The sequence below is a fragment of the Notolepis coatsorum genome (assembly GCF_963971535.1).
Source record: "Notolepis coatsorum genome assembly, chromosome: 16".
NCBI classification, from domain to species: domain Eukaryota; kingdom Metazoa; phylum Chordata; class Actinopteri; order Aulopiformes; family Paralepididae; genus Notolepis; species Notolepis coatsorum.
The window spans coordinates 11,613,288-11,637,356 of record NC_140180.1 but is presented as its reverse complement, the minus strand read 5'-3'; the positions used below and the strand labels follow the sequence as shown (position 1 = coordinate 11,637,356).

The following is a 24,069-nucleotide window of genomic DNA, read 5'->3' as shown; positions in this document are numbered from 1 at the left end:
GTGAGCAACTGGTACACGAGTAGCATCGGAGGATAAAACAGTGTTATTATTGAGCTCTGTGCAGTGTGTATGTGTGTGTAATTGTGTGTGTATGTGTATGTATTAGGGCTGACCCCCATTAGTCGATTAGTCTACAAATCGGTCGAAAGGAGCCGTAGTCGACTGCCAACCTCTTAGTCAAATAAAAAAAAAAAAAAAAAAAGGAAGAATTTATAAAAATATATATATATATATATATATTTTTTAATCATTCTTTCCAAAAGAAAAGAGGCCTAGAAGCGTGGCTAACGCTAATGGCAAGCATACCAGAGGCTAACTGCCTAAGAAAACAGGCACAGAGGCACTGAAAGAGAATTTCACCCATCTAATGAACACCGGCACTGAAAGAGAATTTCACCCATCAAATTCCACCGGCCTGGCCGTGTGGCAATAAAAGAAACTTGAACTTGAACTTGAACTAGACTAGACAAATATCAAGATGTATCCATCAGTGGACCAATTGCATGCTTTTGCAGAGGACAAGAAGCCTTCAGTCAACTCCTTCAGACATTAAGCACCCCCCACAGCCCAAATGGAATGATAAAAAAATATATATATATATTATACTTTTTATTTTTTATGGTCGACTAACGGCAAATTTCGTCCAATCATAGTCGACTATCCAAATCCTTAGTCGGGGACAGCCCTAGTATGTATGTATGTATGTATGTATGTATGTATGTATGTATGTATGTATGTATGTATGTATGTATGTATGTATGTATGTATGTATGTATGTATGTATGTATGTATGTATGTATGTATGTATGTATGTATGTATGTATGTATGTATGTATGTATGTATGTATGTATGTATGTATGTATGTATGTATGTATGTATGTATGTATGTATGTATGTATGTATGTATGTATGTATGTATGTATGTATGTATGTATGTATGTATGTATGTATGTATGTATGTATGTATGTATGTATGTATGTATGTATGTATGTATGTATGTATGTATGTATGTATGTATGTATGTATGTATGTATGTATGTATGTATGTATGTATGTATGTATGTATGTATGTATGTATGTATGTATGTATGTATGTATGTATGTATGTATGTATGTATGTATGTATGTATGTATGTATGTATGTATGTATGTATGTATGTATGTATGTATGTATGTATGTATGTATGTATGTATGTGTGTGTGTGTGTGTGTGTGTGTGTGTGTGTGTGTGTATGTATGTATGTATGTATGTATGTATGTATGTATGTATGTGTGTGTGTACCAGTGAACATGGCACAGAAGTAGGGGCTGCAGGAGGCCAGGACCACCCTGTGGGCTGGAACCTCCTCACTCCCCGCCACCAACTGGACATCACACAGCATCTTTTTACTGGAGAGAGAGAGAGAGAGAGAGAGAGAGTGTGAGTGAGTGAGTGAGTGAGTGAGTGAGTGAGTGAGTGAGTGAGTGAGTGAGTGAGTGAGTGAGTGAGTGAGTGAGTGAGTGAGTGAGTGAGTGAGTGAGTGAGTGAGTGAGTGAGGAATTGCTTACATGTATTTCCAGGCACGTACAGTACATGAGAAATAAAAGTGCACACACACACACACACATATATATATTCCATAGACTTACATTCATTCCCTAACTCCTTACCATAAAGAAACCCAAACCTAACCATAACCCTAGAAATATCCACAAATGTCCACACACCCAACAAAAAAACTTGTTTTCATCGCTTGTGGAGACATTTGGAGCCCACAGCAGTAAGAAAACAAGGTCACACACACACACACACACACACACACCTCCGCAGGTCGTTCATCAGCTGGAAGGCCTTCCTCATGTGTGTCTGATTGAAGGTGTGCATCCCCATGTCCACTGCATCTTCCTCATAGTCCCCGACAGAGACTGGCCCCAGTAACCCTGAGACGGGCACCCTGCTGGGAGGAGGAGAGGAGAGACTAGTGTGAAGAGAGATCTGACCCTGAGACAGGCACCCTGCTGGGAGGAGGAGAGGAGAGACTAAGTGTGAAGAGAGATCTGACCCTGAGACGGGCACCCTGCTGAGAGGAGGAGAGGAGAGACTAAGTGTGAAGAGAGATCTGACCCTGAGACGGGCACCCTGCTGAGAGGAGGAGAGGAGAGACTAAGTGTGAAGAGAGATCTGACCCTGAGACGGGCACCCTGCTGAGAGGAGGAGAGGAGAGACTAGTGTGAAGAGAGATCTGACCCTGAGACAGGCACCCTGCTGGGAGGAGGAGAGGAGAGACTAGTGTGAAGAGAGATCTGACCCTGAGACGGGCACCCTGCTGAGAGGAGGAGAGGAGAGACTAGTGTGAAGAGAGATCTGACCCTGAGACGGGCACCCTGCTGAGAGGAGGAGAGGAGAGACTAGTGTGAAGAGAGATCTGACCCTGAGACGGGCACCCTGCTGGGAGGAGGAGAGGAGAGACTAGTGTGAAGAGAGATCTGACCCTGAGACAGGCACCCTGCTGAGAGGAGGAGAGGAGAGACTAGTCTGAAGAGAGATCTGACCCTGTGACAGGCACCCTGCTGGGGAGGAGGAGAGGAGAGACTAGTGTGAAGAGAGATCTGACCCTGAGACGGGCACCCTGCTGAGAGGAGGAGAGGAGAGACTAGTGTGAAGAGAGATCTGACCCTGTGACGGCACTCTGCTGAGAGGAGAGGAGAGACTAGTCTGAGGAGATCCGGGTAAAACTAAAAAGGTACTATCATTTTGTATGTACTTTTTATATGTTGGATATTAATGACTATTTTAATTTGTTGCAGTCACATTAGAGTCCATTCCCAGCCTCACCTTGTCCTCTGGTCTTCCCTTACGTTTCTTCCCTATAGCCTAAAAACTACCTCATTAGGCAGATCATCGGATTATAAAAAAAAACATATTTGAAATACTAGTCATAGTGATGTAACTGTAGAATATACCAGTGAAAAAAAAAAAAAAAAAAAAAAAAATCACGATGTTGGGTTCAGTGGTCGATGGCTGTCGTCCATCTTATTATTATCATCTTATCATCTTAATATGTTCATCATCCTATTCTTATCATATTATCTTAGCCCCCAACTTATCTTGATCAAAGAGGTAACGTTTCACACAATTATGTATGAAGCTGCTTGCTATAAAATGCCATAACATTACTACATCCCTCCAATGGTAAAATAGGCTGAACTAGTTTTAAGCAAATATATGTGCTTGAAACAAGAAAACTAATGTAAGCAAATTTGGCTTGGCAAGATTTCTTGAAATAAGTGAAAATATCTAGGGTTCTCCTCCTGATTGGATAAAGTGGGAACGGGATATCAGACATTTATTTTATGTTTACTGCAGAGTGGAGGGACTGGGAGACCCATGTTACTGACCAAACACTTTACATCAGTGATGGCTGTAGGAATGTAAAGCTACTTAACACTTATTTTAACAAAAGAAATACCACTTACAGCACCTTTAAGCCGTATGATACACCTTAGTCCTGGGTCTAAATCAGGGGCTCCCCACCCTTTCCAGCACAGCAGCAGTGACCTAAATTATAAAAATGTTATCTTGGCCTGGTACTAGTAGCCATGTAACAATACATAGATGTGGATCGATCCATTCCAATTCCAAAGGGAATGATCCAGTTGATGTACAGTCTCCTCCCCCTCGTATATATTTTCTGTTAGGATCTCTGTTTAACAGTACTGTATATTTGCATATTGTGTATGTCACAAATGTAACAGTACTGTATATCTGTATGTCATGTATGTCATGATATATATCTGTATATCTCTGTATGTTGTGTATATGTCATAAATGTCATTATGAATTGAAAATGGCCATGGGGGACCCTGATGTAAACAAGACGAAAGTCTTTCTCTGGTCTGCATCCCCTTAACAATTGTGTGTATTGAGCCGTACTGTATTGTACCCATTCTGCAATCTGTTAATAACGTTTTCAATCAATCAATCAATCAATCACTATTATTATCGAGTTCTATCCAACCATTAGGAACCAGGGTCCCCATGATATGCGCCACCCTGTGTGTTTCACGCCCGTTATGCGCCTCCAAATAAAAACAGGTGGTTGTCATCATGGGAGATGCTCATCATTGCCTTAGTTTGAACTCTGAACAGAGTCATCCCGCATCAAAGCTAAATCCAGATATCATAATTAATAACATATACATATCACAGAGAAATTGCATTTATGGCATAAATGATAGACAGGCGACATCTCTGCCATAAAAGGATGGGCAATATCAGCTAACGTTGCCATCACTCTACCTATCAGGTGGAGGTTTTGATTGAGGACAAGCGAGACTTGTGACAGTACCCTCCTGTGATTAATAACACAGCCATGATGATGATGATGATGATGATGATGCTATCCATTCCATCTCTGTTTAGGGCATGCATGCTTGTACACCAAGAGTTGGCAACTTGGCCGGCTGGCTAACTCTTAATAGCACTGCTACTAGCCTATCTAGCTAATTTCACTGCCACTAGGCCTGTTGCAATAAGCAATAAATCAATTTATCGCGCAATAATGAAAATGAATGCAATGATTTTGACGGGCGCAATTAATTGCTATTTGCGTGTTTGTTTTAATGAGGCGGGAACCAGTACCTCTCCGTGTGGGGAGGCGGGCCGCTGACGTTACTACAGAGTACAGCACGGGAGCTCCTGTGAGCACCATGCGTATGTTGGGCAGTAGCAACGCTACATAGCTTAACTACATTTCTCAGTAGCGTGATGGTAGCGTCGTTCCTTTTGAACCAAATAGCGTTATTTGTAGTGTAGCTATTTTTAGACCCAAGTAGTGATGTAGCGTGAACAAACGCTATACGCTACTGCCCGGAGAAACTGGACTGCTAAATAAAGATTAAAGATCTAGCGTTGATGCTATGACGCTTCCTCCTCATCGTTGATTGCCTGTAGTAGCTGCATCTAACGTTAGTAGCTAACGTTAAAACTAACCTAAAGGTAGTTGTTCACCAACAATCTCAACATTTGTTTTATCATTAGCTCAAAAACACAGAACCGGACGACACAAGTTGATGAATTGAAAATGGGGGACCCTGATGTAAACAAGACGAAAGTCTTTCTCTGGTCTGCATCCCCTTAACAATTGTGTGTATTGAGCTGTACTGTATTGTACCCATTCTGCAATCTGTTAATAAAGTTTTCAATCAATCAATTCAATCAATCAATCCGCTCATAGGTTCTGCTAGGATAATAACAACAATACTTCCGGTCGGTGGGTTTCAAAATAAAAGAGCAAAGTCTAAAACACCGGAAAAGATGTTTATTTTGTACAGCGTTTTCCTCCACGAGTACTCAAGTACATCATGTGATCAATCGATCTGTTTTCTTTTGCCCATCCCTAGTTTATCCTGTGCTGAAAAGTCTCCATTCCAATAGAGATAGTATATATTTGTGTTTATTTGATTATTGTTGAGCTATATTTTAATCGAGAGTAACTGGTAGTGTAGCTTACTACATTTTCCAAGTAGCTTGCCCATCACATAATCCGCGAGCCACAGTAAACAAACGCGAACCACAGTTAGGGTGACCAGGTGTCCCATAATCCGCGAGCCACAGTAAACAAACGCGAACCACAGTTAGGGTGACCAGGTGTCCCGCTTTTGGTTGTATACTGCACAGCCATTTTACCTAATGTCCCACGTCCCGCATATTGAGAGGATGTCCTCTTTTCGAAGCAAAAAATAAAAACATGGGTCTAAAAGCCCCTTCCTACAGTAAACGTAGCAACCCGCCACTTGTCCACACACATTGCTCTGCTCGTTTTATCATTGCTCTCACAGAGATAAAACTGGGAACGAGGTTACTCTGCTTCTGACGCTACCTCATATCTGATTGGTTAGGTAGTAATTTAGGATATTTAAAATGTCTTCCAATGTTAAATAAAGGTTTATTGCACTTTGAAACTGTTTCCTTGCATTATTATGCTATTATCATTATATTAGTAAAAAAAAAAAAAAGTTGATTGAAAACTTTTGGGAAATACATTTCTCAAAAGAATTATTTCTCTCAAAACCGCAATAATTTCTGGGACAATTAATCGCCCAGCAAAATGTGTTATCGTGACAGGCCTAACTGCCACAATACACAGGTCCATTTTAACAACTTCGAAATGTAGCATACATCTCTTATTCGCCCGTTGTGAATAATAAAAGGGGCATGGCACGTTTAGGTGCTCCTGATTTGGTGACAGCTAACAGTTTAACTGTTAAGTTACCAGACAAGTTAAAGTAACGTTACAGACAGTATTGACGTTAGCTAGCTGCAGTAAGCTAACTAGCTGTCAGTAGAGAGTTAGCTGTTAGCTAAATGTATATACTCTCTTTTTTTAGACTCTTCTTGTATCAAAAACAGTACTGTATTTGTAAATCTGGTATGTCATAAATGTATAGATGTAGCAGTACTGTCTATCTGTCATGTATGTCACATATATGTTATGCTGAATTGAAAATGGGGGACCCTGATGTAAACAAGACAAAAGTCTTTCTCTGGTCTGCATCCCCTTAACAATTGTGTGTATTGAGCTGTACTGTATTGTACCCTTTCTGCAATATGTTAATAAAATGTTCAATCAATCAATCAATCAGCTACAGTAAGCTAACTAGCTGACAGTAGAGATGTAGCTGTTAGCTACAGTAAGCTAACTAGCTGTCAGTAGAGAGTTAGCCGTTAGCTGCAGTAAGCTAACTAGCTGTCAGTAGAGTTAGCTTTAGTAAGCTAACTAGCTGACAGTAGAGATGTAACCCCCCGCATTTCACTGTATACTTGTATGCCGTGACAAATAAAACTCTGGACTTGACTTGACTAGAGATGTAGCTGTTAGCTACAGTAAGCTAACTAGCTGACAGTAGAGATGTAGCTGTTAGCTGCAGTAAGCTAACTAGCTGTCAGTAGAAAGTTAGCTGTTAGCTACAGTAAGCTAACTAGCTGTCAGTAGAGTTAGCTGTTAGCTTCAGTAAGCTAACTAGCTGTCAGTAGAGAGTTAGCCGTTAGCTACAGTAAGCTAACTAGCTGTCAGTAGAGTTAGCCGTTAGCTACAGTAAGCTAACTAGCTGTCAGTAGAGTTAGCTGTTAGCTGCAGTAAGCTAACTAGCTGTCAGTAGAGTTAGCTGTTAGCTACAGTACAGCTAACTAGCTGTCAGTAGCGTTAGCTGTTAGCTGCAGTAAGCTAACTAGCTGTCAGTAGAGCGTTAGCTGTTAGCTACAGTAAGCTAACTAGCTGTCAGTAGAGAGTTAGCTGTTAGCTGCAGTAAGCTAACTAGCTGTCAGTAGAGAGTTAGCCGTTAGCTACAGTAAGCTAACTAGCTGTCAGTAGAGAGTTAGCTGTTAGCTACAGTAACTGGCTGACAGTAGAGAGTTAGCCGTTAGCTACAGTAAGCTAACTAGCTGTCAGTAGAGTAGACCTCAAACAATTAGAGTGTCCACATCATATCATTCATTCAAGTGCAGGGTTAGGGAAAACCAGCATTGTCAACGCTGAGGTGTCTGTGTGTGTAATGTATGTGTGTGGATATGCTGCGTTTGTCTATGCCTGGGTCTTCTAATATGTCATGATGTGCTGTGCTGTCCTTGTGCCCATGACTGCCTATGATGAATTGAAAATGGGGGACCCTGATGTAAACAAGTCGAAAGTCTTTCTCTGGTCTGCATCCCCTTAGCTGTACTGTACTGTACCCATTCTGCAATCTGTTAATAAAGTTTTCAATCAATCAATCAATCAATCAATCAAAACTGTATTGTGACCTGTATCCCTATCGTTATGTCTATGTGCTTTTGTTGGTGTTTTTATTCTAATGGTTATTTATCTTGATTTTTTTCACACAGGATTTTAGCCTGTACCTTCTGGCAGGAGGGGGACTGCCAATGGAAAGGAGCCTTTTGGCTCAAATTAGGTGCATTTACATTTGTAAAATGTTTTTATTAATGTACGCTGTGTGCCCCTTGATGAAATAAAGTAAACATACACCTAAACCTAGAGAGTTAGCTGTTAGCTGCTAGCTGACAGACACTAGAGTACTAGGTAGCTGTGCGCTGCTGGGTGCCTTGTTGTCTTTACGCTCGGTAACGTTACACGGTATGTGTCACCGACAACATGCGACAGCTGTAGATATTGATACGGTGTGAAACAACACAGTCTTACTAAAAATATGCATTACCGCTCGGTTATTAACTCACCCCAACGTTACACCGTCCATCGCCACCGTGGTACCACCACCATGCATAAAACAAGCACCGGGACTGGGTCACTACTAGTAGTAGTACCGGGGAAGTCGAAGTCCAATACAGACCGTTATTATAAATATGCTGTCATGATGCGTCCATTGTTTAAACACTTTATAATAACGTCCCCTAGAAAGACGTGTGTGTGTGTGTCGTCGCTGTCATTAACTTTAGTCACACTACAGTTGTGTTGGTTTCTAGAGCTGGCTGGGTGGTTACAGTGTTTTTCTTGTTTTTTTTTGTTGAAAGGAATCCCGCCCCCTCCTCGAGTTTTGTTGCCTTTGTTTCCTTCTTCCCGGAGGAGAGTCGCCGGCGCCCGGCGTTCCACTTTCTCTGCCGTTGCCTGGTAACGGCCGGGGTGATGATGGTGGTGATACAAAGATGAATTGAAAAATGGGGGACCCTGATGTAAACAAGACGAAAGTCTTTCTCTGGTCTGCATCCCCTTAACAATTGTGTGTATTGAGCTGTACTGTACTTCTGTACCCATTCTGCAATCTGTTAATAAAGTTTTCAATATTCCAATGTACAGTCTTGCTTGTACAGTTGTACAGTGTTCCCCACCGACCCCTCCTACCCAATCCACCCACCCAACCACCTCCAATGTACCCCCCCCCCCTCCCCACCCACCCAACCCCACCCCACCTACCATACCTCCTCCAATGTACAGTTTTTACGTCAAATGTATATACTCTCTTTTCTGGACTCTTTTTGTATCACAAACAGTACTGTATTTGCAAATCTGGTATGTCATAAATGTATAGATGTAGCAGTACTGTCTATCTGTATGTCATCAAACAGGTATGTCATAATATATGTCCTGATGAATTGAAAATGGGGGACCCTGATGTAAACAAGACGAAAGTGTTTCTCTGGTGCAATCTGTTAATAAAGTTTTCAATCAATCAATCAATGGACCTCAAACTTGGCCTTTAAAAAGTTCTAGTCGAACACATCACAGTAATAATAATAATAATAATGCAGGACCTGTTGCAGAGGTCTTTATTCGGCATGCAACGACACTCAATGTTTTAGCGGTACACACAGCGGTTCGTTTTTAGCACACACACCGGAACACATGCGATGCCGATGCGATTCGTCTCTGCGATTAACCCATCCCGTTGTCCTTCCCCCCCCAAGGGCAGCCGGGAGCAGACAGGCGTCAACGTGAGCCACGCCAGGGGACCAATCCAAGTGCTCCTGTCCGTCTTCGTCAAGGACGCCACAGCGTTAGCGATCTGTTGTTGTGCATGTTTTTCCATTGGGTTTATCTTATCGGGGGGGAAACCCTTGCGAGCACGGGGAGAACATGCTAACTCCACACAGAAAGGCCTGGGAGATACCCTACCTGGGTACCTATGCATCATGGAAACCTGGTCCCCAAGCGGGAATCGAACCCCGGACCTTCTTGCTGTGATACACAGCATATACAATGCATTTCTATTATTACCCTACCCATACCTGGCGCAGGGGTGTAGCACCAGATTCTGGGCCCCATGAAATAATGTATTTGTAGGCCCCCAGTGAATGCGAGCGCGCGTAAGCGCGCGAGCGGAATTTTTTTTGGCCATATTTTTATTGATGAAAACGCATAATATGGTTTTTACCTATACATTCGGATCAGCAGTTCAGCACCTGCACTGTTGGTGGGTGAGCCTAGTAAAGGATGTCGCATTGCGTTCATCTTCAATGAATGGACCAATGCAATAGTCTATACCAAAGCCCCCCCCCCTCTCTCTATATATCTCACACACACACACTTCAGAAACAAACATAGTATCAATGAGAGCATCAATAATACACCTGAGTGATGTCTAGTATAAAAAAATAAAATAAAAAGCTCCCTCTGGTGTTGTGGTTGTGGTATTCACTGACCTTTGGGAAGTATTTTGACATGTACATGGGTACCTTATGGTGTAGTGTATCTTGTAGACCAGGCCCATTGCAAGTTGCTATACTCTGTCGTCTACTGTAAGCCATCCTAGGTTGTCAAAGTGGGCAGGGGTGAGGTGGGTTCTAGGAGTAAGGTCAAGTAGTAGTCTGACCAGTTTGTTTTGTGATGTTTGTAATCTTGTTTTTGGGGCCTTTGAGGTGCTTTGGTACCATGAGGTGCAAGCATAGTCGTAGTACCCTTGAATGAGTGCTCCTGCCAGAGTCTTCAGGGTATTCTTGTTTACCAGAGAGGAGATCCGGTACAGGAATCTATAGTTCGTTGGTTGACTTTTTTGATTACATTGGATGCCATTTTGGCACAGGAAAGATTTGCCTCTAGGATGGAACCCAGGTATGTAATTTCATCTTTCCTTGTGACAATAGTGTCACCCACTGTAACTGAGAAGCCGAATTTACCCAAGACAAGGGGATCAATAAAGCAATATCTTATATTGTATTACTCCACTTGTGTATAATATAACTGATAGGGCATACAGACCCTCATCTGCACCTTTGTTTACCTTTATTTCCCCTCATATTTATATATTCCGATCAAATTGTATTGCCTATATTCATGTACCCGTACCTCCCCATGCCACTATGATGCCCGAATGTCCCCAAGGCAAGGGGGGCAATAAAGGAATATATTATTTTATAGATCAGATAAGAACTATAAGAGCCGGATAACGTGTCACCGTTTTGCTAATGTGACAGACCCAGTTGAGAGTGAAGAAGAGGCAAGAAGAAAAGATAAAACCGTTCCAAGCTGATGTTAGACGCGATTAATCAGTGATATGTTATGAATTGAAAATGGGGCACCCTGATGTAAACAAGACAAAAGTCTCTCTCTGGTCTGCATCTTCTTAACAATTGTGTGTATTGAGCCGTACTGTATTGTACCATTCTGGAATCTGTCAATCAATTGAGCCATTTTATTCACATGCTGGGGGTTCCTGGTCAAACCTCATGGCCACGTATAAGGAATGAAATGTGGCTCATCAGATCGCATCACAGCTAGAACGAGTGATTAAATCTTTAAGGGTGGTTATATTCATATTATTTACTCGAATTAGTGTATACACACACTTGACCACATCGTGCAGTTGTACAGCCCTGGCTTATTTTTATAATTGTATTATATTGAGCTTCCATTTTAATTGAAGTTATAATATTACATTATTCCACTCTGTTAATGTCGCACCAAAAAACTACCAAATCTTAATTCCTTGGATGTGAAAGCTACTTGGCAATAAAGACATTTCCGATTCGTCTGAAACGATCTTCTCATTATTCAAGCTCTGCCTCCCATGGCGTCGTAAAGGACCGCATGTGTAAAATGGCCGATGGAGGATAAAACGCAGGCATTTAGAAGCGACGACTGCCGCCTGGTGGCGACCGAGATTAACAAAATGTCCATTTTGTTTGGCCTCCTTCAAATCCTTAATTATATTACATGCAACGGATGCTTTAAGGAGTAGCATTTTAGCCAATAACTATTTATATTACACATAATTTCATTGCATTAAACTCAGGCTGTTAGGATATTTCCTCCGTGACTGAAAGCATGGCAGGAATCTTTTGACTTACTTAATTGTTGCATTCACTGTAATGTATATTATGTACTTTGTGACAACTTGACTTAGCAACTGCAGCCTATATTCTAATGTATTAGCTCCCAAACTTATCACCTGAAATTCCCACAAAACCAACACGGAGATGATTTTCAAACCAATAAAAACTTTTTAATACAAGCAAAGAGAATGAAACAAGGGGGGTAAACTGAACACATGAATGTCACAAACAAGTTCTCCAAAATGCACTGTATATAAAAGTAAATAAGCTTGGACGGGAAAATATAAAGACATTAGGTCACCATCAAATAAAAACAAAAAAAGAAAAGAAATGCATTGATCACAACAGTCCCGTGACATTTCTCTTAAGAAGTCACATTTTGTATACAAGATCAAATTCTTAAGAGACTCAAGCATGCTGCCGCCAACTCTCCCACTGATACACCCTGAGTACATGTTGCAATAATACACATCTGCTGGTTCTCAACACAAAAAAAACAAGAAACGCGTTCAATTCCGAGGCTGTAGGTAGCCCAACTATTTATTACCTTTAGCTTAAAAAAAACAACTAAATAATAAGACAAAAAACATTTAAAGATTTTCAGAAAGTTTCATTACTGGTAATAAATTTCACGTCTCGTCAGTATGGTGACATATGGGGGGGGGGCACGAGGGGGGGAAGGGGGACACAAGGGGGGGTTCAGTTCATTCATTCGGTGTGGGCGATGATGGGGGCGCTGCTCCCAAGAAGAAGAAGTAAGATCAACAAAGAAAAGTAGGCACCCCCCGACACGTGTGTGCGTGTGTGAATTCAGTTCGTCGTTATCAGATTTTTCCCTATGCACATTCAATACTCAAAAGAAAAAAAGATGCACCCCACTTAATTAATAGCCGCCATATCCACCTCCACCACCCCCCCTTCCTCCGCCACCATAGCCGCCGCCGCCGCCACCCCCCCGGGCGTAAGGAGCCGCGCTCCGGTTGGAGGTGTAGCTGCCTCCCTTCATCGCGCCATAACCGGAGGCCTGTTGTCCATAATCCTCCCCAAAGTCACTGTACCCGTTGCCGTATCCTCCACCGCCGCCGCTCATCTGTCCGTATCCTCCGCCGCCGCCGTATCCACCGCCGCCTCCGTAGCCGCCGCCCTGGCTGGCACCGTAGCCGCCCTGGCTGCCGTAACCGCCCTGGCTGCCGTAACCGCCGCCTCCGTAGCCGCTATCATAGCCGCCCCTCCCGCCGCCGCCGTAGCCGTTGTTGTACGACATCCCCCTCCCTCCGCCGCGGCCTCCTCCGCGGCCTCCGCCGCCTCTGCCGCCGGCCGCCTGCATCTCCTGCTTGGTCATGGCTTTCTTCACCTCGACCTTGTGTCCATTGATGGTGTGGAACTTCATCAGCACCGCCTTGTCGGCAGAGTCGTTGTCCTCGAAGTAGACAAAGCCGAAGCCGCGCTTCTTGCCGCTCTCCTTGTCGGTGATCACCTCGGCCTTCTCGATCATGCCGTACTGGCCGAAATACTCGTTCAGGTGGTCCTCCTCGATGTCGTCTTTCAAACCGCCGACGAATATCTTCTTGACTTTGGTGAGAGCCTCCGGCCTGTTGGCGTCCTCCCGCGCCACGGCCCGCTTCACCTCCACGCTGTTGCCGTCGACGACATGCGGCTTGGCGGCCATTGCCGCGTCGGCCTCCTCTGGCGCCGAGTAGGTTACAAAGCCGAAGCAGCGGGACCTCTGCAGCTGCTGGTTCAACACCACCACGCAGTCGGTTAAGCTACCGAATTGCTCGAAGTGCTGGCGCAGGCCATCGTCGGTCGTCTCCACGTTCAGCCCGCCGACAAAAAGCTTACAAAGTTGATTCGTCATTGTTTGATATTTCTTTCGATCGAGAGAGAGAGAAATGGTGGGAGCGCTACACTGGAATTCAAGTCGCGAGCTCCTCTTCTTCTTCAATGGGTCGACGTAATGGCCGATTCCCCTCTGCGTCCTTTTTTACGTGGGCTACGTGCTCGGCGCTGATTGGCTGTGGTCCTGATCAGACTCCTCCTTGAGCACATTACCCGCTTCTTCTTCGCTTCCGGAAGAACCGCCTCCTCTAAGACCACCGCCACACTTCCGGTATTTTGAGCGCATGGCGGAGAGCGGGGGGGAGGAGGGAAAGGGAGCGCGGGGGGATACAATGAATGTTGATTATTAGAGCCTTGATTAGAGTACGACTAGCCGTAGCTACCATTGATATATATAAACAAACACCACTTACGTCAAGGCTCTAATTCAACATTCACATGACCCCCCCCCCCGCGCTTTTCCCCTCCTCCGAGCTCCATGTAACGCGGAAGTGCAGTGGTCCATGGCCGGCGATACAATATTTTTAAATGTTTTTTTCCTATATTTAATACAATTGACATTCGTCTTTGGTTGTTACGGTTTCAACCGAATCTATTATCACTTCCCTCCCTGGTTGGAAAATACAGGTTAATTAACTATATTTGAACCCCAGGCCCGGTGTGACATGTTTACCAGTACAGGCCATAATTTCACTGATCACTTTAGTATTGAGACACTTCCACCAGGCTCAAGTCCAGTCCAATACACAACAATGACTCACAAACCAAAGTAAAATAGGAAGCTCACAGTATAATCAGATGTATCCTGAGAAAATGGTTGTAAAGCATACATTAGATTGGATTCAAATGTATTGTCATCATACAGCACAACAATAAGAAGTTTGGCATCCAACCAGAGTGCAAATGTAACAGTAAAGTGCAGTAGTAATACAATGTATAGTGGTGGTGGTGATAATAATAACTTTATTTGTATAGCACTTTTCATACAGAAGTTGCACTTCAAAGTGCTTCACAACAGTAAAAAAAAAATACATGCATAAGCGAGAATAAAAAGATAGAGGTAGCAAGGTAAGGTAAATCAGTGTTTCACATTAGGATCTAGGCCTAGAATAGGCCTCTCTGTTTACAGTTTCAGTAATACAAATAATAAAAATAGAATATACAGAGTAAAAAAAAAAAAAAGCGGTTTGATTCAGTTTAAAAATAATAAAATAGAACAGACTTAAAAAACACTACAGGGTATGAATGAATGAAAACTTTATTTAACAGATTGCAGAATGGATACAATACAGTACGGCTCAATACACAAAATTGTTAAGGGGATGCAGACCAGAGAAAGACGTTTGTCTTGTTTACATCAGGGTCCCCCATTTTCAATTCATAGTGACATTTATGACATACACAACATACATGACATCATGACATGTATGGCATAGGGACATACATGACATACAGGTATATAGTAGTTACATTTGTGACATATATGATATGCAAATATACATAGATCCTGACAGAGTATATACATATGATGGGGAGGAGACTGTACATTAGGAGGGGGTGGGTGGGTGGGAGAGAAATATACATACGGTGGGGAGAGAATATATACATACGGTGAGGTGGAGACTGTCTATTAGGAGGGGGTGGGGGGGTTTGGACATTTACGGTGGCCAGTTTCGAATTGCAGCCTCCCGTAGGTGCTCTTTTATGTCGCTTTCACACAGGGGCTGTTTGGTCCGGACTTTCGGACCAGAATTCGATAGTCCGGTTTTTCGGGTTTGTGTGAATGCGCGTCGAACTCGGTTCGCGGACCAAACAACGCAAATTCGTGAAGCGTTCCATATTTTTTGTACAGTCCCCTCCCCATCATATGTATATACTCTGTCAGGATCTAGGGGTAACAGTACTGTATATTGGAATACCGTTTATGTCACAAATGTATCAGTACTAAATACCTATATGTCCCTATGCCATAAATGTCATGTATGTTGTGTATGTCATAAATGTATATGAATTGAAAATGGGGGACCCTGATGGAAACAAGACGAACGTCTTTCTCAGGTCTGCATCCCCTTAACAATTGTATGTATTGAGCTGTACTGTATTGTACCCATTCTGCAATCTGTTAAATAAAGTTTTCATTCATTCATTCATTCAACAGGCGAACTCTGGTCCGCCTGAAAACGTAGGTCTCGGTTCGGCTTCATCGAACCAAACGCAAACCAAATATAGGAAGTGATTATTATTACCACTGCTCGCAGCACTCGCATCTAATCTATCTATCTATCTATCTATCTATCTATCTATCTATCTATCTATCTATCTATCTATCTATCTATCTATCTATCTATCTATCTATCTAACTGTGCATCTTGGGAAGAAGGAAGAAAAAACGCGGCTTATTATTATTACCGAGGCGCACGTCAATGGATCAATGCCACGTCAATACTATTATTACCTTACCACTGCTTGCAGCATTCATTCACTGCAAAACAACCACACTGCATCTATCTCTCTCTCTCTCTCTCTCTCTCTCTCTATCTATCTATCTATCTATCTATCTATCTATCTATCTATCTATCTATCTATCTATCTATCTATCTATCTATCTATCTATCTATCTATCTATCTATCTATCTATCTATCTATATATCTGTGCATCTTGGGAAGAAGGAAGAAAAAACGCGGCTTATTATATTATTAATAAAACAGCTACTTGTGGGCACTCATAAAAACACCGTGGTCTACAAGTTGTTTAGCGAGAGGATGGTGGTAATGTGCTTCAATAGAACAATGGATCAATGCCATGTCAAAACTCGGCTCCGCTGATCTGGAGGGCTCCGCAGTCCACACACAGACACACACACACGCGCGCACACACAGGCTCGCAGCCACACACACATTTCCACTGTCCAATAGACAAGCGCCCTTTTCGACCGCGTGACATTGTTCAGAAGGTTCGCTGACAGATTTCTGTGTGAACGCAGGCGAACCAAATGAAGAATGCAACAATGTTGCAACTTCACCCCCAGAACCGCACAGAGTCCACCAAAACTATATGTGAAAGCGACCTTAGAGCGGTTTTGAATGTGGGTAGGGATTCACATTCCTTTACAGCTTTGGGTAGGGCGTTCCACATTGATGTGGCATGATTGCGAAACGTGTTTAGTCCCTTGTTTGAGCCGAATCTGGGTTTAACATGATTTGTTGAGCTTCCTCTGGTGTTGTGATCGTGGTATTCACTGACCTTTGGGAAGTATTTTGACATGTACATGGGTACCTTAGTCGTATAGTGTATCATGTAGACCAGGCCCATTGCAAGTTGCTGTACTCTGTCGTCTACTCTAAGCCAGCCTAGGTAGTTAAAGTGGGCAGGGGTGAGGTGGGTTCTAGGAGTAAGGTCAAGTAGTAGTCTGACCAGTTTGTTTTGTGATGTTTGTAATCTTGTTTTTAGCGCCTTTGAGGTGCTTTGGTACCATGAAGTGCAAGCATAGTCGTAGTACCCTTGAAAGAGTGCTCCTGCCAGTCTTCAGGAGGGTATTCTTGTTTACCAGAGAAGAGATCCGGTACAAGAATCTAGTTCGTTGGTTGACTTTTTTTTATTACCTTGGATGCCATTTTGTCACAGGAAAGATTTGCCTCTAGGATGGAACCTAGGTATGTAATTTCATCTTTCCTTGTGACAATAGTCACCCACTGTAACTGAGAGGCCGTCGGTCTTGCTGAGTTTGTTATTTGATCCGAAGAGAATGGACTCTGTTTTACCCAGGTGTAATGATAGTTTGTTATCAGTGAGCCAGGTGCAGATTCTGCAGAGTTCTGAGCTGAGGGTTTTTTCAACCTGTAACTTGTTCTTGTCAGAGACCAGCAGGGCTGAGTCGTCCGCGAACAAGAACAAGTTGGAGTCACAAGCTGACGACATGTCATTTATAAATTAGGAACAGTAGCGGAGTATCTAACATTCAACAGAGCAGTGCATCAGTTTTGAATTACAACAGAGCAGCGCTCTTAAAATTACAGTGCATAGGTATAGTGAGATAAAATGTGCATAGAACCAACACATGAATTTGATAGAAAGTGTATAAAAGTAGGCAGGGTAAGAAAAGTGCAGGTAAAGTACAATTTGTGTTAGGATGTCCCTGATGTTTCATTGAAATGCCTGAGCAAAGAAATAGGTTTTAAGCTGTCTTTTGAAGATGTCTAGCGAGTTGGCTTCCCTGATGTTTTTGGGCAGTTTGTTCCATAGTTTTGGGGGCGTAGTTGCTAAAGGCTGCATCACTGATCCTCTTTTGACTGTTTCTGGGAGCCTCTAGTAGTCCAGCAGCTGATGATCGCAGTGTTCTTGCTGGCCTGTCATTTATTAGAGTGTTGGCGATGTAGCTAGGTCCCAGCCATTTAGAGCTTTGTATGTAAGGAGAAGGACCTTGAGGTCAATTTTTTTTTTTTTTTTGGTCTTTTTCCCCCTCCATTTTCCTCCGATTTTCTCCCATCCCAATGTTAGTCGTATGCCAATTCCCAGTCCCTTCCTGGTCGCTGCGCTTTACCCCCCACAGTCAGATCATTTGGGAGAGTGGAGGCTACCACATGCTTCCTCCGACACACGTCCAGCCAATCACCGCTTCTTTTCACCTGGCAGCGCGGATTCTCATTGAGAGGGCGTAGCGTGTGGGAGGACCACACTATCCCCCTCACGTCCAATCCGCACTTAGCAGGCGCCCCGACCGAACTGTAGGAGTCGCTGTTTACAACGACCCGGACCCACCCCGCCAGCTTCTCCCACCCTCTGATACAGCCAATTGTATCAGTGCAGACGGCCAGCCAAGCTGGTGACAACCCCGGAGCTGTGAGCTGGATTCGAACAGGCGAACCAAGCTCACAGCTCCGGGGCTGGTGACGAACGCAATCTCCGCTCGACCACCTAACCGCCCCCTTGAGGTCAATTCTAAATGTTACAGGAAGCCAGTGTAGAGCAGCTAAGACTGGACTAATGTGCTCTCTCCTTTTGGTTCTAGTTAGCAGTTGGGCTGCAGAGTTTTGGATTAGCTGAAGCCTCTCTGTGGTTTTCTTACAGAGACCTGTGAAAAGTGTACTACAGTAGTCTAACCGGCTAGATATGAATTAGCTTCTCAGCATCGTTTTGATTAATAAATGGTTGTACTTTTGCTATATTTCTGAGATGGAAGAACAATGTTTTGGTCACTTTGTTAATATGATAATTGAAGTTCAGTTCTGAATCTATGATAACGCAGAGACTTGTGACCTCAGATTTGATCCAAGGGGTTAGTCCTCCCAGGTTCTTTATTAACGTTTCTTTTTTTGTTTTGGGGGCGATAATTAGAATTTCAGTTTTGTTCTCGTTTAGTGTCAGGAAGTTCTTACTCATCCTGCACTTTCCTGTGACAAAATTGCATCCAATGTAATAAAAAAAAGTCAACCAACAAACTAGATTCTTGTACCGGATCTCCTCTCTGGTAAACAACTGGCAGGAGCACTCATTCAAGGGTACTACGACTATGCTTGCACCTCATGGTACCAAAGCACCTCAAAGGCCCAAAACATGATTACAAACATCACAAAACAAACTGGTCAGACTACTACTTGACCTTACTCCTAGAACCCACCTCACCCCTGCCCACTTTGACTACCTAGGATGGCTTACAGTAGACGACAGAGTACAGCAACTTGCAATGGGCCTGGTCTACAAGATACACTACACCACACAGGTACCCATGTACATGTTGAAATACTTCCCAAAGGTCAGTCAATACCATGCCCACAACACCAGAGGGAGTTCCACAAATCATGTGCAACCCAGATTCGGCACAAACAAGGGACTAAACACATTTAGCAATTATGCCACAATGTGGAACGCCCTACCCACAGCCGTAAAAAGATGTGAATCCCTACCCACATTCAAAATCACTCTTAACACTTTCAATGCCAACAACGAGATATCTCGTTTATTCATGTCGACCGTTCATTGCCAACGACGAGAGATCTAGTTTTTTTTTTATTAGCGATTTTAATTAATATTTCATCAATCTAGCCTCACGTCAGTGCTGCAAACTCTCTGAGCTCCATTGGGAAAATACCGCCCCCTATCGTCTCTCCCTGTGGTACTGCACCCCTTTGGATTTTTATTTATTTATCCAGGAATGTCCCATTGAGATACAAGATCTCTTCTTCCAGGGAGTCCTGAATGGATTGAATGAAACACATGGGGGGGAAAAAATCCTGCTTCCTTATTTTACTTCTCTGGCAAGTCACCCGATCTATCTATCTATCAATCTATCTATCTATATATCTGTGCATCTTGGGAAGAAGGAAGAAAAAACGCGGCTTATTATATTATTAATAAAACAGCTACTTGTGGGCACTCATAAAAACACTGTGGTCTACAAGTTGTTTAGCGAGAGGATGGTGGTAATGTGCTTCAATAGAACAATGGATCAATGCCATGTCAAAACTCGGCTCCGCTGATCTGGAGGGCTCCGCAGTCCACACACAGACACACACACACGCGTGCGCACACACGGGCTCGCAGCCACACACACATTTCCACTGTCCAATAGACAAGCGCCCTTTTCGACCGTGTGACATTGTTCAGAAGGTTCGCTGACAGATTTCTGTGTGAACGCAGGCGAACCAAATGAAGAATGCAACAATGTTGCAACTTCACCCCCAGAACCGCACCGAGTCCACCAAAACTATATGTGAAAGCGACCTTAGAGCGGTTTTGAATGTGGGTAGGGATTCACATTCCTTTACAGCTTTGGGTAGGGCGTTCCACATTGATGTGGCATGATTGCGAAACGTGTTTAGTCCCTTGTTTGAGCCGAATCTGGGTTTAACATGATTTGTTGAGCTTCCTCTGGTGTTGTGGTCGTGGTATTCACTGACCTTTGGAAAGTATTTTGACATGTACATGGGTACCTTAGTCGTATAGTGTATCATGTAGACCAGGCCCATTGCAAGTTGCTGTACTCTGTCGTCTACTCTAAGCCAGCCTAGGTAGTCAAAGTGGGCAGGGGTGAGGTGGGTTCTAGGAGTAAGGTCAAGTAGTAGTCTGACCAGTTTGTTTTGTGATGTTTGTAATCTTGTTTTTAGCGCCTTTGAGGTGCTTTGGTACCATGAGGTGCAAGCATAGTCGTAGTACCCTTGAATGAGTGCTCCTGCCAGTCTTCAGGAGGGTATTCTTGTTTACCAGAGAAGAGATCCGGTACAAGAATCTAGTTCGTTGGTTGACTTTTTTTTATTACCTTGGATGCCATTTTGTCACAGGAAAGATTTGCCTCTAGGATGGAACCTAGGTATGTAATTTCATCTTTCCTTGTGACAATAGTCACCCACTGTAACTGAGAAGCCGTCGGTCTTGCTGAGTTTGTTATTTGATCCGAAGAGAATGGACTCTGTTTTACCCAGGTGTAATGATAGTTTGTTATCAGTGAGCCAGGTGCAGATTCTGCAGAGTTCTGAGCTGAGGGTTTTTTCAACCTGTAACTTGTTCTTGTCAGAGACCAGCAGGGCTGAGTCGTCCGCGAACAAGAACAAGTTGGAGTCACAAGCTGACGACATGTCATTTATAAATTAGGAACAGTAGCGGAGTATCTAACATTCAACAGAGCAGTGCATCAGTTTTGAATTACAACTGAGCAGCGCTCTTAAAATTACAGTGCATAGGTATAGTGAGATAAAATGTGCATAGAACCAACACATGAATTTGATAGAAAGTGTATAAAAGTAGGCAGGGTAAGAAAAGTGCAGGTAAAGTACAATTTGTGTTAGGATGTCCCTGATGTTTCATTGAAATGCCTGAGCAAAGAAATAGGTTTTAAGCTGTCTTTTGAAGATGTCTACCGAGTTGGCTTCCCTGATGTTTTTGGGCAGTTTGTTCCATAGTTTTGGGGCGTAGTTGATAAAGGCTGCATCACTGATCCTCTTTTGACTGTTTCTGGGAGCCTCTAGTAGTCCAGCTGGCTGGCTGAAGAAACATGGCTTGGTTTCAAAACCAAATTCTCAACAATACTAAACGACATGGCCCCCCTAAGAACCACCAGGGTAAAAAATCGCACGGAGCCGTGGATGCACTCCGAAATACTGGCCGCTATGAAAACCAGAGACAAAAAATGCTCTGAGTTTCGTAAAAGTCAGTCAAAGCTTACTAAAAGCACGAGCAGTGAACTCCAAGCCCACGTGACTGAACTCAAACTAGAAAGAAACAGACTAAGAAACGACGTAAACTCCATGATCAAAACTGCAAAAAAGAATTTCATCAATGACAAAACTGAGGAAAACAAAAACAAACCACGTGAACTTTGGAAATTACTCAATAATCAACTAGGATGCAGTAAAAAACTTAAAACCAGATTCTCAAACATAAACATAAAAACGGACAACACGCTCATCACAGACAAGCTGGATGTAGCCAATTACTTAAACATTTTCTTCACAAACATAGCCACAACACTGGTAAACAAACTACCCTCCCACTCAGGGCTTTATGGGGTAGAACACATAGTAGCTTACTACAAAAACCTAGGGGTCCGCAAGGACGACTTCAAGCTGGAAATGGTAACAACAGATGAGGTACTCAATAAACTGAGCGCCCTCCAACCTAACAAGGCCACTGGCCATGACAACATCCCCTCCAAATTCCTCAGAGACTCAGCAGCCGCCATCACCCCAATCATCACACACATAATAAACCTCTCCATAAAACAGGGACACGTCCCCAAGGACTTCAAAATTGCGAGGGTGACCCCTCTGCACAAAAAGGGCAGCAAATTAGACCCAGGCAACTACCGCCCTGTTTCTATTCTCACCTCCATCTCGAAAGTCATGGAAAAAATAGTCTACGAACAGGTCGAAAAGTACCTAGCGGAAAAAAATCTAATCTACGAATTCCAATCTGGCTTCAGAACATCCCACTCCACTGACACATGCCTTCTCTATTTGAATGACCACATCAAACAAGAGGTGGACGCAGGCAAATACTGCGGCATGGTCATGCTGGACCTACAAAAGGCCTTTGACACGGTCAATCACTCCATTCTGATTGACAAGCTAAAAGCAATTGGTTTTGATAGTCTATCAGTGAGCTGGATGCAATCCTACCTTGAGGGGAGGGAACAGATGGTGGAGGTAAACGGTACACTATCCCCCCCCCCTCACAGTGAGCTGTGGTGTTCCACAAGGAAGCATACTAGGACCGCTACTGTTCCTAATTTATGCAAATGACATGTCGTCAGCTTGTGACTGCAACTTGTTCCTGTTTGCGGACGACTCAGCCCTGCTGGTCTCTGACAAGAACAAGTTACAGGTTGAAAAAACCCTCAGCTCGGAACTAGGCAGAATCTGCATATGGCTCGCTGATAACAAACTATCATTTGTTTTGTTGGGCAAAACAGAGTCCATTCTCTTCGGTTCAAATAACAAACTCAGCAAGACCGACGGCTTCTCAGTTACAGTGGGTGACAATATTGTAACAAGGAAAGATGAAATTACCTACCTGGGTTCCATCCTAGAGGCTAATCTCTCCTGTGACAAAATGGCATCCAATGTAATAAAAAAAGTCAACCAACGAACTCGATTCTTGTACCGGATCTCCTCTCTGGTAAACAAGAATACCCTGAAGACTCTGGCAGGAGCACTCATTCAGGGGTACTACGACTATGCTTGCACCTCATGGTACCAAAGCACCTCAAAGGCGCTAAAAACAAAATTACAAACATCTCAAAACAAACTGGTCAGACTACTGCTTGACCTTACTCCTAGAACCCACCTCACCCCTGCCCACTTTGACAACCTATGATGGCTTAGAGTAGACGACAGAGTACAGCAACTTGCAATGGGCCTGGTCTACAAGATACACTACACGACCAAGGTACCCATGTACATGTCAAAATACTTCCCAAAGGTCAGTGAATACCACGATCACAACACCAGAGGGAGCTCCACAAATCATGTTAAACCCAGATTCGGCTCAAATAAGGGACTAAACACGTTTCGCAATTATGCCACATCAATGTGGAACGCCCTACCCAAAGCTGTAAAGGAATGTGGATCACTACCCACTTTCAAAACCTCTCTCAAGGGACACCTACGGGAGACTGCAATTCAACACTGGCCCCTGTAAATATCCTAACCCAACGCCCTCCAATGTACAGTCATTTACCTAGTATGGTTTTGTCAATAGTCCAATGTACAATTTTGTTTGTTTGTAGTGTCTCCCCCCCCCCCCTCAATGTACAGTTTTGCTTGTTTATACAGTGTGCCCCCCCCCCCCCCAACCACCTCCAATGTAAATTACCCAGTATGGTTGTCAATATCCCAACGTACCCAACCCCCCCCCACCCAACCTCCTCCAATGTACAGTTTCTACGTCAAATGTATATACTCCCTTTTCTTGACTCCTTCTGTATCACAAACAGTACTGTATTTGCAAATCTGGTATGTCATAAATGTATAGAT

General features: G+C 43.3%; 2 protein-coding genes across 2 annotated transcripts in view; both read right to left on the bottom strand.

Annotated features, from left to right (window-relative positions):
* Positions 1–8,395, bottom strand: part of LOC311242882 (kelch-like protein 3) — an 80,883-nt gene extending 72,488 nt beyond the window's left edge. Inside the window, exons 1-3 of the mRNA XM_084331947.1 lie at positions 8,215–8,395; positions 1,805–1,939; positions 1,285–1,391 (exon numbers count right to left, since the gene is read on the bottom strand). Coding sequence (XP_084188073.1) covers positions 1,285–1,391; positions 1,805–1,939; positions 8,215–8,261 — 289 coding nt within the window. The 5' untranslated portion in view covers positions 8,262–8,395. The remainder of the gene's footprint in view (positions 1–1,284; positions 1,392–1,804; positions 1,940–8,214) is intronic.
* Positions 8,396–11,911: 3,516 nt separating this feature from the next.
* Positions 11,912–13,732, bottom strand: LOC311243323 (heterogeneous nuclear ribonucleoprotein A0-like). Its single transcript, XM_084332503.1, has one exon. It carries the CDS (start codon positions 13,619–13,621, stop codon positions 12,647–12,649), a length of 975 nt encoding a protein of 324 aa, XP_084188629.1. The 5' UTR covers positions 13,622–13,732; the 3' UTR covers positions 11,912–12,646.
* Between the last annotated feature and the right edge of the window lie 10,337 nt (positions 13,733–24,069).